At 31.1% G+C, this 18,095-nt stretch overlaps 1 protein-coding gene across 3 annotated transcripts in view; it reads left to right on the top strand.

Moving 5' to 3' along the window:
- Window positions 1–18,095, top strand: part of LOC111042529 (neuropeptide Y receptor type 2-like) — a 156,359-nt gene that overhangs the window by 88,044 nt on the left and 50,220 nt on the right. For all 3 annotated transcript variants that reach the window (XR_002605462.1, XM_022327157.1, XM_022327158.1), the window contains exon 4: window positions 5,464–5,639. Coding sequence is in view for 2 of the 3 variants with exons in the window: in XM_022327157.1 (XP_022182849.1) it covers window positions 5,464–5,639 (176 nt within the window). In the remaining variant the exon portion in view is untranslated. The remainder of the gene's footprint in view (window positions 1–5,463; window positions 5,640–18,095) is intronic.

Genomic DNA, 18,095 nt, shown 5'->3' with positions numbered 1-18,095 from the left:
GCTAAACCGTTTTAAAAATTACGATTCTTGGGTTTTATTTCAATAATATTATGGCCATTTCTAGCTAGAAAGACAAACGCTGTCTACAACCCGCCAAGGATAAAATTTGTTAAGGACGACTGAAAACCGTCTCACCAGATCTTCGACCGACTTCTTTATATATCGTCTTGTTTGGAGAGTATTGGCTATACAAAAGGTGTTGTGATGATTTTAAGTTGGTACTCATAACTCAGTGCATCCTGCGGCTGTCGGTTGTGCTTAAACTTTAAATCTGTTTTTGCCGTCAGTACGTGTGAAATAGACTTAATGAGTATATTCATATAAGACAATATTTAGATAGCCATATACCACTATCAAATCTCAAGTATATGGTCCTATTACTAATAACAATTATATTAAAAACACATTACACTTATTATCACAAACTTATTCCGTCGTAGGTATAGCAAAAATAATTACGTTTTGAGCACGAAAATTGGAACGATTTTGTCGAGGAAAGAAATAGTTTTTCATTCTACTTATTCTTGTTGTGCCGATTTTTTCTTTGAAAGTACCGGAAAGGATTTTTTTATTATTTTACTTGGTGAGAGTCTAGTCAACGGACCAAGAGCTATTCGTGTTTTGTAATAAAGGGAGGGAGGACCAAAATATTTCGAATAGCTGAAGTGTTGTACAATCTGAAGATTATGAGGCTAGATAATTGATTTGCATTTAATTTTTTCAGACGTAGATTATTAGAGTTTAATTATTGCTGCTAACATGCCTAGTATGTCTACTATATCACGGCGCATAATGATGACGGAATTATGGTAACCCCATTGTTCTAAACATTGTAATCTACATAAAATCATAAAAAAGCTTCACTTTTGAACTAAATACAAATTGTATTATTTTCGAGCAACGTAGATGCTGTGATGGTTTTTATTGGATATTTAATTATAAAATTAGACGTTGGAAACGCAAGTACGCAACGTACTGATATGCACAGGTCAGATGACTCAAAATAGTGATGACCTGCGATTCGAAATTGTATTTATTTTAAATATCCATAATACGCGAGTACCTATACCAACATACATTGTAAAATATAATTTAAATATTGATTTAAGATTATATATCTTGAAAATTTGAAATCAAAATTAAATTACTTTTTTCTACATCCGGGGCAAAGGATAAAAATAAGGAGGACGCATGTGTGAATCAAAAACACAATTTAAAAGAAAAAATTGAATAAAATATATTCAATTGGCTTGGGCCTCAAAATATTCATAGACACATGAAAATATAAAATTATGGTGTTCCTTTATTTACACATAATATAATATAATATAACTGAAGTAACAATAACCATTGTTATAAATTATAATAACTATTGTACATATTAAGTTGTTATTATGACTGAGATTCGAAAAGCTTGTATAATTTATAGATTTAAGAGAAAAATAAAATACACACAAGCGGCCACAACTATTGTTGAGTTGAAAAAAATACTTCAGGCATATTATCATATTATTAATCATTTATGTATTATAAATTATAATCTTTTACTGTTCAATTTTTTTTTATTAATTATTGTTGATATATTATTTATAATGGTTGTTATTAGAATATTGCATATTCTACAATATAATACAATATTATAGTGTGGCCGACACTGAGTGTTTTTTAGATTTGTTTAATAGGTACTACACGCCGCAAAGGGAAACGTAATTTTCCAACGCGTTAAACAATAATAACATTTCTGCTATTCAGATGTGATGTAAAATGCACACTTGATGACATTATCGCCTGTAGTTAATGTAATTTACATTGCGATGATGATAATAATTATTATTAATTATATTGCAGTGAACACTATATATAATAATTTAAAATAATAATAACAACAACAACAACAATAGTAATAATAACAATAATGAAACAGTCGCAAACGCAAGTAGACATTACTGTATTACATATTATTACGATCTAATCTCCATCCACGTACAATTATTATATTTATATTCTAACATTACATTATTATTATTAGGTATAATAATTATGGTTATTTCGCTTCACTAAAACCATTAATAAATCAACTGCAACACTAAGTAACGACCTAATATTGTAATTTATTTGCTACGCTGCGCTACGACTAAAATTAAAATGTGTTAGTGTGTTTTACTCTCATAGGTTTATTTAAATTATATAGTATACACATAGGACGGTAGTACCTATAATAATATATAATTAATTTGTTCAGGATTTTAAAGTATATCTTAGAGCATTTTATCTTTGATCATGTAATCGGCACATTCGCTGTATACGGTTGTGTGTTGCGAAAAATATTTCGTATAAAACTTTGTGGGTTTTACAAGTATTTTTCGTACGACGTATTACGATATAAACCATACACGTAGCACGCCGTGTATGCACGTATCTGATGGATTCGTATTCATTTATTCACTGATAGTTTTACCTTTGACCCAACTGTGCTCTACAGTTTTCCACGTATTCGACATTAAAAAAAAAATATATAAATAAAATATAAAATCCGTATAAAAAAATTAATACGTACATCAAACATGTGTTTTAAGTTCAATATTATGTTATTAGTTTAGTTGTTAGCTATAATCGACGTGAGCTATGCACAGATTATTTTTTATAATATATGGTGCATGTAATCTTTTAAATATTTTGCTTGAGCGAAAAAAAATTGTTTTCAATAAAATGTCCACAGATATTTTTTCTTCGTCCGATACCTACCTTATAGACGTCAGTTAAGACAATGTGCCAACAAAACAAGAATTGATCGAAAGAAAATCATTTTAAATTTATAAAAGTATAAAAAAGAAATGTTTAATCATTTAAAATACGTATTGCAACCTGAAACTCGCATTCAATTTTATTTAGATTATTTTAACTTATTTGATTATAAAATATTATACGCAATACAATCAATTAGCTAGTGCAATACTTTTATTAGTACATCAGTAGTTTTTGAATATTTCCTATACATTTTATTTTTTAATTAAAAGGGACATGTGGATTTTTTTCGGTTATCGATTTACAACATTTTGCTGGAATTCTAAAAATTAGTTATGTTAACTACTACAAATAAGTTAATAATAATTTCAATAATCATATATACCTACACAATAAAATAAAACTTCATATCCAATTTAGGCAACGTTATTATAATACAGTACCATAATAATAACATGTCCAGATGATTATTCAAAAAACGTTTTGCCTTTGATTTCTCTCAAACATAATGAATTCTAAACTAGCTGTTTGTAGTTTTTAAGCAGATAGTAGGCTTATACATACAATATTTGACAGAACGATACGATCAACCCTGATTAGGTTTTTATCGCATATATTGTATGATATACATCTTGTATGAAATTTTCGAGCAACATATTATATCCCTACTGATCAAAACAAAGATTTGGGTAAATAAATATAAGCTAGGTACAATGGGTACATATTATGGTTGGTTAAAAGAGATAACATTTCAAATAAAATGATCTCAATCAAAATTCAAATAGTTTAATATGCAGTCATTAGTAGTTCTAATGCATTGGTGCAATGTCCTGGACCTACGTCCACTTCACTGTTTCTTTTGCCGCCAGATGAATATTTTGTATTGTACCTACTCTTGAATACTCGAAGCGGACACTAAAACTATTGTGACAAGTCGTCTGTGATTCGCGAGCACGCAGTCACGATGTTTACCCAAATGAACTCAAATGACCACTTCGAGAAAAATTGAATAGGTATCAATATCGGGCAAACAATATCAAACACATAATTCTGTCTTTATATAGGTACATATGAGTTTTTTTCTTTGAGGATAATATAGTATTGCGTTGAATGTAAATTTCTTCATTATGACTAAATAACGAATAAGTACCTACGTTTCATAAATAAAAATAACGTATCGATTTTTATAAATTTCCACATTATTATTGAAGTAAATTCATTTTCTTAATTTTTTTTACTACTTAGAGGTGATTTTTATCTATTCACAGGCATATTGACAACTATCATTATTCGGCGTGAAATATATTCAGTCTGTCCTAAACCATAATAGAGAACGTCGTCGTAACAAATAAGCTAAAATATGTAAACGATTATTGATGTTACCATGGATAGGTATGAGAGTTGTATACATTTTTTGGCTCCGAACCAAGTAGTGTTGAAACGATTTTATTCTTTAAATCCACTTTATAACATACACCGGTTTTTTGATCAAAGCTCTATAATCAAAGTTCACACCCATCCTTGCGGGTACATTATTTAAATAGTTGTTCACAATTAAAAGGTGCTAAATCGATCAAATTAACACATTTGCTAAGCGATCTAAATAGCACTTTTTGGTTCTTAACAATAGAATATAAACCAAAAGGTTCTATTTACGTGATAAAATAAATTAATGTTAACCAAAGATTACCATCTCATATTCATTGTATCAGCCACACAATAATAATATTATGATAGTACAATATTATTAATTATTGTACCTTCATTAACAAAACAAAGATTTCTATAAACAATTTTGCAAATTATAAATTAAGAAGGCATGGCCGCACTCGGAACCAATTTTAGGTAGGGAGTAGGTGGGTTATGAAAATCAAAATCATATAACTTTAATGTGAAATTGCTTGGTTAAAAACTATTTAATCTAAGACAAATTCGTTTGTGATCTTGTAAATAAGTATCTATTATTTAAATGAAAAGCCAATGTTACGTTATTTATTACTCTGAGGTTGGTAACGTCTAAGCAAAATCATACATTTAATTCACAACGAAAAAGTTCTAGCTAAGTGAAAAAATATATATTAACAACCAAAAGGGTCCTATCAGAAGAACTATTAGGTTCTTGCGGGAAATTGCTTACATTTTTGTTTTTTACGCTTGGATTTCAAAAAATAAATAACAAATTCCTATAGTGTTAACGCAAACAATTATTGAATTTTTAGATGTGCCATTATTAAAAAATAATTCATTGCGAAAAATATAATACAGTTTCAATTTGAAAATAGTTTAAAAAATAGTTCTAATGAACATTTTGAGATTTTAAGATAGCATCATTTGATTCTGAGCCCACGTAATATTACTCGGGTATTTAGCTATTCGTTCATTTTTTTTTTATTCCTTGTACTTTTCTTTTTTATATGATTAAGATTTCGAAAATGAACTTTGAACAAAAACTTGTCGTTAAATATTTCACATTCATGAATAGATAATGATTCATTAGGTTTTGCACGTCGAAGCCCTTAATATAAGCCTGTTTATTACCCACCCACGCAATGCGTACATCGATGACCACGCGTACCAATAATAGTGAGTGAAGGCAATACAATTCCCAAACGTATACTTTCTTGCACCGCATAATATCGTCAAAAAGACTCGTGTTCACAACAGGTATACAGGTGGAAGTCGATAATAATTTTAATTTTTCGCTCTTTTCTTTCGCAGATTTTCGGTGCCATTACCGCCATCCTGCAGTTCGTCCTGCCGTTCCTGATCATAGCGTTCTGCTACGTCCGAGTGTGGCTTAAACTTAACGACCGGGCCAGATGCAAGCCCGGCACATCGACGAAGAACGCAAGGCGGGAAGAAGTGGAGCGCGAGAGAAAGAGCCGGACTAACAGGTAAATAATAATATGCTCACTACGTCTCTGTGTGTCACACATTTACACCTATATTATGCCATTATTATCGTGAATTTATAAACGACTGTGTACAGGATGATTCAATGACTTCTGTGTTTTAGAGAACCACCTTTTTTTTTTTTCAAATGTATTCGGTAGATATCTTTTTTTTTTGTATTAACGTCTATGTATCCATATCATAATTCGGACGAGTGGCTTCTCTGAGTTATTAAAATGCGATTGAACTGAGGAAAATAGTTCTTGATGTTAATAATTTTACAGAAATATAAAATAGATGTAATATCGAATCTAGTGTTTATTTTACTGCGACAATTCTAACAAATTAAAACATTTTGATGGATCGAAGTGAATTACTATAATTTTTAAATCAGCAAAGTCCCCATATTTTCTAATCTTTTCACTCTTGGAACACATATTTATAACTCTGAAACTACTTATTTTAATAGATTTTAATTTAGATGCATCAACGTTCTCGAAAAAAATTATCTGCTACCTACCTAGTTAGTTTGATGTGAAAAAAGTGGGGTTCTCGTTTGAAAACGGAAGTTTATGACACGCTGTCTGTACATGTTACTAATTATATCAAACATTCGAAAATATAGTCATTGTTAAGTACAAGTACTAGAAGGTTCCACAAATCAGATTTCGAACGACCACCTAATGGAAAAAGCTGCTTTCTCAGCGAATCACTCTGTATAATATATTATGATGTATGCACAATTCGCACGGGAGTCGTAGGTACTGTGGTCGTACAGCGGTGAGAATACGATACAAATGCGAGTGGGTAGGTGTATCACACGCACAGAAAACACCCACGGAAATACATACGGTTCCGAAGTCCAAATACACGGCGTGTATAGTGTTTAGTTTCGGATTCGAACTGCCGTCGTTAAATCACAATATCGTATTATAGTATATTGTGATGTATTGTTCCGAAGGGAGTGGGTCGGCGAGGCAAAAAAAAAAAAAAAAACCACTCAATTTGCAAATGCCCGTGTAGGTAGGTAGTATCGTTATTGTAATAATAATAATATCATCTGGCCGCGAGTATTTACGTATGATATTATATTTCGTTCAGACGCCGAAGGACTCGGTGGCGTAAAATTACCTCTGGAATTATTTTCGTATCGATCTCCGTCGTCACCGCGGCGTATTGTTAAACGGAACGGCGAGATGTTTTTATTTCAGTCCATTAGGTTTAGAGTTTAGCAACAACACGAAAAAAAAATCTCGCTGTAACATCTTGGATGATTTCCCATCGGACTGCCACGACTGCCATTGTGCGCTGCACAAGCGGCGCCTGTATACAAATGCATAATATTTTTCCCCGCCCACTCTCCGCCGGTCGCGCAGTGCAGTGTTTACCAGTCACTTAAGTTAAAAGCAAATAATGCGCAAACAAAATAACTCCGACTTTCCGATACATATATATATTGTGTATTATATGGGTTTCGGAATATTTTTATCCTCTGAGCTCCGTCGTGTTCGTCTTTATTATACGAATTATAATTTATAACTATAATTGCGCTGTGTGAACAGACCTATATGAGCTGCACCACTCTCCCAAAGGCAACCGGTCGTTATGACGTGCCCTCTGACGTGAGTCACGAGGTGGCCATACACAATTACTACAATTTTTTCTGTGCAATAAACTGAAACCGAGAATTACAATAATCCCTCACGAAATAAAAAACATACCTAAACATCATAACTGGACATCAATTGTTTGTATACACGGTTTCTACGTGTTTCATTATGAAACATAACATGCAGTGGCGTAATTTCATTTTTTATAGAGGGAGAGGGGGGGATGAAATTTTGCACATGAATACAATATCATGAACATATTTATTAGTGCAATAAACTTTTTTCACCATGAACAATTAATAAGGATATTTTTATTTTAATGGTATTTATTTGTGTTATAAACGTTTAATGCAAAATATTAAGTATGCCGATTTTGTATTTTATTATTACTCAATTGTGTATTCTTGACTACTTTTACATCTGAAATTATATTAAATTTTCATCGGCTCCTTATAAATTTGTCTAATCAATCTCATGTTGTTAACCCTTGTCCACCAGCAACGACATAACTGAAAAAAGTTTCAGGGTATCCAACATTTTTTTTATATGGACTCTTAATGGACACTTAATCATTTTTACATTCAAAATATTAACACTCTTATTAAGTTTTAAAAAATGCATTGGGAGGAGGTCCGGACCTCTGGACCCCCCCCCCCCCACACACACACACACACCCCAGTTACGGCCTTGTCCACCAGTTTGAGAGACCTGTGAAACCGATTGCCAAATACGTAATTCATATTTAGGAATTGTTGCCGAACATAAAAAATTGTCTTCACAATGTCAATTGATTCCGGGTTTTGATGTGATTTTGTTAGTGTTTCCGATTTAATGTTCCATTTTAGTATGGTTCATACTCATAGTTTTCGAGACTATATGACTCTATTTCAAAAATGATGAGTAATATTTTTCTAGAGTTATGTAAGAAGTATTTTGATCATTTTCCCCAACTAAAAGTTTTTAAATTTCATAACGTCATTTGAAATCTCGCACAACCGTTCGATTACAATAAGTATCTATATCCTTAAATTTGCTATACTTCGTTTGTAAAATCAAGGACCGCAATGATTATTGTAGTCCGAAATGTCGATATTTTTTCTAGGATTGACGAAAAAGCGATGTTTAACCAATAAATAAAAATAGGTTATAGTATTCAAACTTTTACCATATCATATGGTGATGTGTGTAAGTTAAAAAAATCTCATAATGGGATACGTGTATACGACACCAATATCGCCCAACAATAGGGGTCAAACTTGGGGGATGAGGGGATAGATAGATCCTATACCTTGAACTTTTTTTCAATATTTATAATAACTTAAGTACCTATATTATACAGCTATATAAGTATAAAATGGTAGCCATAAATTATATATTTAATATCAGAAACAAAATCATTTGACCTCCACTGTACCCTACCGTTCAATAATTCACATTTAGGCTTGAGTACACGGGCACACAGTCCCTTTTTTCACTATGGTTTTTATGTGCTACTATTTGTTTATACATTATTATTATTATTATTATTATTATTATTATTATTGTTATTGCTTAGACTTAAGATATAAGTTGGGTCGTAGAGAATAATACACACAAAACGCTGTAAATAATATTAATTTATTGAATTCTACGGCAATACAGTACACGCTCTTCCACCGAACAATAAGGTCATTTATTGTAAAATTATCAATTATTGGCCTCGGGGGTGGCCAGAGAGACATGGTTGGGTTGCTAAATCATAATTTTTAGACAACTTTTGATATTATAGTATGTTTTTTTCAACAATATACAATTTTTTGAGAAATACGAGCTTGGGAGGTGGCCGTGGTCTCTAGGGTCTACCCCGGAGCCGCCTCTGATTCGCCTGTGCCATACACCATAGAGTCGTATTTATTGAAACCAAAAATGATGGGACCATAAAAATATATTTTATGTATAGGTAGGCACTATAGGTATTTCATTAATTTCTGTCATAGCCACAACGCAAATTGGAAGCGTTTACGACTGTCGACAGCGACCTCGACAACACTACGTGTTATTATTAAAATTTATTTTACAATATTTCATATTGTAATACCCGGTTAGCGGTCGACATTCGGCATGGTGTAACATACTAACCACCGCGTACTACATGGCAATCGGTAGATCGGTAGTGATTAAGCTGACTCGGATGAAGGAGAAAGAACAAAGGAAAAATAACTAAAAACAAAAGTTTTAGAAGCGAGCATGTATTTATTACGACGGAGAGAGATGCATTTATTTTTGAAACCGACACCGAAATGTGACGATATGAAGATACCAATATGCGTAAATGTGAATAATACGTTAAATGTTTAATACGAATTTATAAATATATGTATATAGGCATGATGTATATATAGCATACTGTATGCGGACATTATTATTGTTCGAGTATAAAGGGATTAACGACATTATCATGGCGCATCGCAAGTGTGTTCGTAAATTAATGTAATCAAGGATTTCGCGGACGTACAAATGCGAATTTCAGTATAATTGTAATACGTATTCATGTATTACTGTTGACACGTTGCACCACAGTATTTCAGATTTCACACAGGTTTAACACGTAGTATAATATTTTTATATTTTTGAATCTATAAATGTTTTGGTAAATAGGTTTAATGGTTAACATAATATTGTAGGTATAGCCGTTTTTTATAATAACTATATAATTTTTTTTTTATTATTATTATTGATCATTGGTTTGACGACGACAAGACCACTAGTTCTAATTCACTTTGTAATTATATGTATTTTACATTCTAGTTTGATCATATTTGTTTATCTCTATTTTTTTTTTTTAACTTGTTCTTGTTAATATTTGATTGGAAGTTAGGTTGTAGAGCTTCTAGTATATTAGATTTGTGGGGTTTATTTCTTACGTTTTTGAACTTTGGGCATTCAGATGATATGTATGTAACTGTGTATTCTATACTTATTTTTTTATTTGATTTTTATCGATTCGCAAACAGGAAAATCGTTTCAGGCCATGAGGTGGTTATATGTTGATAATAATGAATTTGTGTCCTACATTAAAATTACTTATAAAATAAGTTATAATTGAGGTTGAACTTATTTGTTTGTACAACATCGCAAATGCTAATGCCCATTAGAATAAAAGAAGTATTAAAATAATTTAAAACCATAACATTATACTATTGTTACCAACTTAAAACCAATACCTGTGGAACGATTTGTTAAGTCTCCACACTTTACTGTTAATATTTTTTGAGTTTCAACGAATAACTAAAATCAATACATTTATTTTAGATACCCAACTGCATAAAACTTCAACTTGAATGTATAAACAAAAAACTGCTGACATTTGAAGTTCGAATTTGAATGAAATTCGTTATTTTGAAAAACAACAATATTTTAGTTATATCGTTGTAATTCAAAAACATTTTTTGTATGGATTTGAAACTTTTACGAATATACCTATACTTTATATATATATATCATTCAACTTTCAAAACATTTAGATTAATATTATGCTATTGATTATTTATAGTTTATAACGGGTTACTAATAGTTAAATAAGTTACTATAATAATGCATTAATAGCAATTTACAATGAGAGGCTGTAAGTCCATTCGACTCAAAACCCGGCTTTCATATCTGATGATTAATCAATGAAATCAAAATGAACCTGTTTATTACAGTGATCAGCTCAATGGCTAAGTACACACCAACTCTTAAACTGTACGGCAAAGCGGTTCCCTATACTTCCTCCTTTTTTATGACGCGACGATGGAATTTCTCCAATTTGGAAAAAATTCTAAGACCGTATGAAATCTCCCCCGTGAATTTTGAATGAACAAAATAATTTTGTACACTTTCGAATTGTTTTATTATAGTACTCCTAGTTTAAAAAAATTGTATTATGCTCGTTTTACTAAGTGGTCACGTCTTTGGTAAAACTTTAAAAGTAGGTAAGTACTAGTTACATATATATGAGAAAACGGGTACATCTATTATTTATATAAAGCTCCTTAAGATTAAAGTACACGTATGGTTATTTATTTTACTTGTATACAGTGTATAATATATGATATATAAATATTGTGAAAATATGCAGACCTTTGATTTTTTTTTAATTTTTTTTTTTTTTGCGTTAGTTTCAATAATGTATTTTAAGTTAGAAAAGTTCAACTTGTAAAAGGCTTCCTTTAAAAGAAAAAAAATGTAAACATAAAAAAGCTTTATACATCCCAACGCATCTGATATTTCTTTTATGATTAATATTAAAAAGTATTCGGAATTTCTTACGGAAAGAGGCTCCATTAGGTGTGTTCTCTGCGTGGTATACAAAACCCGAGAGCGAAAGAACAAACCATATATCTCATGTGGTTCTGAAAGCTTATAGCCTAAGAATAGTGTTTTTACGGAAGAAAAAACCATACAGACCACAAATCCTGAGTCTTCGTACTAAAGTCCAAACGGAAACGATGTTCCGCCCTTTTCTCATAGACTTTATATACTTCAGGTACATTATAATATATGTGTGTGCGTGTGTTTGTATGTGTCTTTGTTTATGTGTAGACGACAAATAAACGTTTTAGATATCAAATACACCCGTAGATATCATTACTTAGCATCGTTTCCAAATCAATAGCGTGTTGATCACGTTCTAAACTCAAAGGTAGGCAGATGAACGAATGCAATTAAATTGAGTTGGCTAAGTAGACGTTGTACGACGCTTTTATGTAATTAAAACAAAACCAAACTTTATCAGTTTGAAAAACAAATATAGGACAACAAAACCATTTATATCAAAATCATAAATCTACCCATTTATCTCTTGAATAATATTTTTTTTTAAACTAACCTACAACATAAGGATGTGAATACTATTATCGGCCGTTATAGTCAAATCCGGATTCTACGATAGTTCCTGGGCTAGTGGCCATATAGGATCATTATAAAAAAAAAATAGTATCGTGTGTCAAAACTTCTTAAGTATACCGTGATCGTTCGTCAGACTAGAAAGTTCTTGAAAACTACTTCCTAAGTATATTGGTTTAGTTTGAACCATACACAATATACAAAGTAAACATGTAGGTTATAGGTACGGATCCTTACCATGTGCGATCATTTTTCAATTTTTTTTCTAACAGTGGTGTGATGTGTGTCTGTAAACAAGAAGTTCCGACGTTTCTAGCTGCTGAGTAGTATGAATTTGTTAGTTTTGACTCCATTTTTACAGAGAGATGAAAAAGGTTCAAGCAAGAATGTAAGCAGCCTTACAATGTATCAAATATCCCTGTATTTTTCAAAAGATAATTTAAACGATTAACTAAAACGTCTGTTTTGTTATCATCTTCTGAAATAATTAAAAAACATTTTTTTCTTAATATCATTTTCGTTTATTTATTTTTAATCATTAATAATATTTTACATCAAATTTCACACAAAATAAATTAACGATGGAAAATCGTTTAAAAACTTCTGTAAATTCGTGTTTTTTTTTTTAATGAAAAAAATATATTATTATATTATTATTTATTTTTAACAAAATTGCTTGAAAAAATCGATTCAATGAGATAAATTTATCAGAAAAATATAACACGACTTGGTTGTACAACGGTTCGTTAATAACTGCTGAAATGTTTTAAATAAATTATGACTTAAATAATAGCGTGACTGGTAAATTGATAGTGTAATTGTTTAATCGTTTCTCGATAAATTACGATACGTTTCTCAAACAAATTACAGGGGAATTGGAATGACTGTTAAGCAATCATTCTTCCTTGAACTTTTTTCATCTCCCCGTAAAAATGGAGGCAGAATCAATAACCACATTTTATAAATTTTTATCTAAACGGTAATCGAATGTACTGCAAGCGGAACTTTCCCGCTTTAACTTTTTTCATCTCAGTGTAAAAATGGAGCCAGAACCAACAAATGTATACTGCTATACTGTACCTGCAGGTACCTGATTAGTCTAATGGTACTTGATGTGAACAGACTTTACTTAATGTATCGACAACGATGATGGTGACGTTCGTATATTATGGGTACAGCGCCTTCAGCCAATGTAATGACACGCTTGACCAATACGCACTGCGAAGCATTACGCACGCAGCAGACAAAATGGCCTCAGAACAATATTACACACACACACACACACACGCACACGCACACGCACACTCACACAATACATATCATATTCATACACATACGCACACACTGATAACGAAATTAATCGCCGAACACAGCTGGGCCAAAATCCCCAGATGAAACTCAGTCCACGCCACTTTCACTTGACTACATTACATCAATGTAATTTAATAAATGTGCGTATCGTACAAGCAGTATAGGTAGTTAAATACACATTCAATGCGAACGGGAGGGGTGAACACTGTGTGTTTTCAGCAGGACGATATCTGTCGTCCGCAAATGCACAACAATAATATTTTAACATATTATACACCAAGATGTAGGCGATGCAAGCGACGTGTACCTACTCCTGTCGTCGCACTCGGTAGGATAAAATACGTCTAGGAGTGAAAACAATAGGGGGGAAAAAAATGTACTGTGCGAAAAACGGAAAAGGCAAAAACACACACAAATTGGAAAACAAACTCGCATTCCGCCCGTCGAGTATATTATATTCTTCGATTTCATTGTTTCGTTGACTGACTGAGACGTTATCAATTTCGGGGCACCAACGCGTTTTCTTTAACCATTCTCCTTTTTTTTTTCTCGACGTGTCTTCAGTCTCGACTTCTTTTTCTTGAAATACTTCACTACCGATGACGCCGCAACAACAATGTACACAATTCACATTAAGACGTTGTCTTGAAGGATTGCTCGTAAAATACATACATTTGTTTTTTCGCTGGAGAAACGTAAATATCAATAATCAATATTATATGTATCCACGCCGTAGCTATACTCCCGCGTCGACATAAAATCTGTTACTGTTTTCATGGTGAAATAAAAATAAAAAGGAAATCCGATAAAAAAACATAATTTAAATCTCGTCACGAATCGCGATGTGTGTTTGTTCTACATAAACTGCACTTCCGTCGACGGTTACCTACCTACATGGTATGTTTATAAAGGAAACTTCTGTCGCGTAAAATGTCGTAAAAACTTGCAAGTTTTCTTTTTTACACAAAAAAACAAACTCTTCCAGTCGTCTTCTAAGACGTTATTAATAAATTTAATTTCCATGGGTTGAATGAACTGCGGTGAATTAAGAACTCTCGTTTTCTGCATAGTTGAAAAAAATATCCAAAAATCAAATTTTTTTATAAAAAAAAAAAAAATACTACATGCAATCGATAAATTAAAAATTACATTTTATAGTCAACTATATTGTTATTTTAATAGTACAACATTAAGAATATGAAAACAAATTATGATTAATTAAAATAAATTGTACATTACTAATAAAATAACTAAATGGTTGTGGCGTACCTACTGCAATATTTAATACAGGGAAAAGGAAATGGAAAAAATCATAGGAAGTAGACCTTAGTATTCCACACTTACATCAGATACATAATAATAATTATGTTCCAAACTTAGGTAATTTGAAATAGTCGAAATAAAAAGTACTTTTTAGTATAACTTATTTTAAATAATTCTATGCAGAATATTTCCTACTCTTTTTATAAATGTTTTTTTCCCCCATTTAAGTTTTTGTTTTAATTATACAACATATACATATTATACAACACATCCCAAATGAAAACACAGGAAAACGTTATTCATTAAAAACTGTTTACCTATTCTTAGTATAATCTAACCGTAGTGATTATTGATAGGGAAAATTGATATTTCAACTATTAAGTATTAACGCAGTACACCGTAATCACATCGTTGATGGGGCTCACATGAATTTTAAAATAATATTCAGGCGTGGCATTTAACATTGCTTATGCGTCTGGCTCCTCGTTGTCGGGCACACTAATCATAAATTCAGCCTACCAAGTTGTACGTTCGTCGTCGCCGTTACAAAACTAGTCGTTAGACCATTATTATCATGCATAATATTAAATATTATATTTTAACTTCAGTACTATTTTCATGTTCAATGCTATTTCCACTCATTCGATCACACACCGCATGCAAGCAAATCTTTTCGGGTCACTTAAACCTGTGTACGATTACAAAATGTTTACACTTTTGGCCGTATCAATTTTTTTTTATATATATCTTATTCAACGCAAAGTTTATCTTGTCGTAGAATTGTTAATATATTAGTAACGTCTTTATTGCAATGCGCACTCTGAACTTCTTTGGCGACAGCGGGTGCCTGTGACAGTATATTACTACGACAGAACAATTAATGTTATTTTTATTTGGAAAAAAAAAGCCTAAAACAACAATCGGTTCACAGTTTAAACAACAACTACAAAACAAACACATTTAGAGCAATTAATCAATCCAAACAGTCCATAGTTTAAAGTAAATACAATTATTACGATTGTGTGTTGTGTTTTCAAAGGAACAACACTATACGCACACATATTACATTTACATATATATAAATGTATATATTTACACATCGTCAGTTGTAAAAAATTATAAAAATTCCAATAAAAGTATATGCTCACATGGAAACTAAACTGTTGGGTAAAAAGAAAATATCTAAGAGAGTGATGTGTGACAATGTACCTATTTTGCCTATACAAAGCGCCGTCTTATAATTTCATTATTGAAATATTATACATTAAAATATATATCATCCAAATAAAAATAATGATTTAATGAATCACGTGTGTCCAACGATATATTATAAGCATGTTTATTGATTACATTTCTTGTTCTCTTCTGTTTTTAATTTTATCTCGTGGTGGTGTGTAGTTTGTTTGGCGGCCACAAATACAAACAAAGAATTTCTAAACTTTATTCCAAAGTGGGCTAATAGTATAGCGCTGTCGGAAAGAAGAAACTATAATCTCTGAGGTACCATCATTTTCATTCCATGGATAATTTGATCAAGTTACGAACATAATATTATAACCACATTGACTTAAACTACCAAAAATACCCTTTTTGGCTCAATGTTTTCTATCTATAATTGGATAAGACATTATAATTGAAACATTGAGAAAATTAATGATTCAATTAGTACATATAGTGAAACTGATGTTCAAAATCCGTGAATGAAAATTTGCCCCATTCGAAGCACTAAAACAGTAAATTGTATTTCTATTGCTGTCTTTATTGTAGTATGCACAATCTTAATAATGTATATATTTGTAAAATATATTTGTAACGAAAAAAATCGATTATTCATGTGTATAAAATCACAAAAACTTTCCTTAAAACGAATAAGTTAAAATATATCAATGTGTTCACATTTTGAATCGAATAATAATATAAAACACTACATAGTGGTAAAGAAAATTTCATTTAAATTATTTAACATAGTTGATAATTGGTCATAAATTTACACCTAACTATTATTAAAAAATATATTTGAATAAGATATTGTTATTGTACGTCGCAAATAATATATATTGATTCAACCCCAAGTGGGGTGTACTTAAACGTTTTTAATATTTTTTAATATCTTATAATAGAAAATTTTATATTTTATTCATAACATTATATTATACTAGCTGATCCTACACGACGTTGCTGGTGACAAATTAAATGCTCGAGGCTTTATCCCATCTAAAAATCTGTTAAATGTAAGCTGCACAGATTCTTAACACAGTTATTTGGATTGTTTTATTGAAATATAAAATACAGGTTTAAAATTATATCCAATCATAATAACTATTTTATTTTCTATAACCAATATCAGCCATAAATTTATATTTGTTTTCCGTTTACCGAAAACGAATTTCCAAAGGATTTCATCTTTTAAATGTGAATTTTTTTTAAATCCTTTCGTATTGCATAACTCGAGCATTTTTAAATTTTAAGTTCATATGTTTTGTCTTTTATGACAAAAAAAGTAATAGTGATTAGTATTTGAATTTTATGTAAATATATATATAGAGGAGGAGAAGATTTAAGTATGACAATGTATTCTTGTAAAACCATGTATTATTTATGGAAATGTTATTTAAATAAAAAGAAATTAATTGAATACAATTTGAACGAATAATCTCCACAAACACAAGATAAAAGCAATAATTTTAAGATATTATCGAAATGCTACAATAGTGTTTATTCTGTACATTGTTATTTGATGTTAGTCTTTTAAACGAAGCATATAACAAATACAGTGCAAAATCTAAATACCGGACACTTTCTGTCACTGAAATGTTGATCCACTATTCGAAAGTTTGATATTCCGAGGGTTCAAATTGTAAAAAAACAGTAATAGGTCCCTGAAAAAAGCTTCCTCTATTTAGAGATGTACTTTAACTTTTAAGGGTTTGGAGGTGGGGGGGGGGTCACTGTACTATAATAATATATGAACCATCGAATCCAGTATTGCAGGAAATCGGTATTACATTATTATTACACTATTTGGTTAAAATAGGTTAAATTTATTCCGACGGTATTGATATTTCTCCAAAACCAAGAGTTACGTTTAGTATGGACTTATTATAATTTATTATAATGCGTATGTGTTCGTTGCATTGGTCTAGAAGTTATCGCCGACCACGTCGTCGAGACGTGTGAACAATTTTACGGTCAACGAGTGTCGGACACGAGATCGTACTCGAAAAGGGACAACCCTCTATTAATATTTGCTTACATATTATTATTATGCACGCAGCTATGCACAATGAACATATTTTATTGTTTAAGAGCGTATGCATATATGTGTGTTTATTATATTATGTTAATCGTAACCGGGGAAAAAAAACCGCGTCTAGTAAAAGTATAATATACCGACCAATCAACCTAACC

This window comes from Myzus persicae, unplaced genomic scaffold (assembly GCF_001856785.1).
Source record: "Myzus persicae strain clone G006 unplaced genomic scaffold, MPER_G0061.0, whole genome shotgun sequence".
NCBI classification, from domain to species: domain Eukaryota; kingdom Metazoa; phylum Arthropoda; class Insecta; order Hemiptera; family Aphididae; genus Myzus; species Myzus persicae.
The sequence above is the reverse complement of the archived record's forward strand: the minus strand, read 5'-3'. Positions and strand labels throughout refer to the sequence as shown.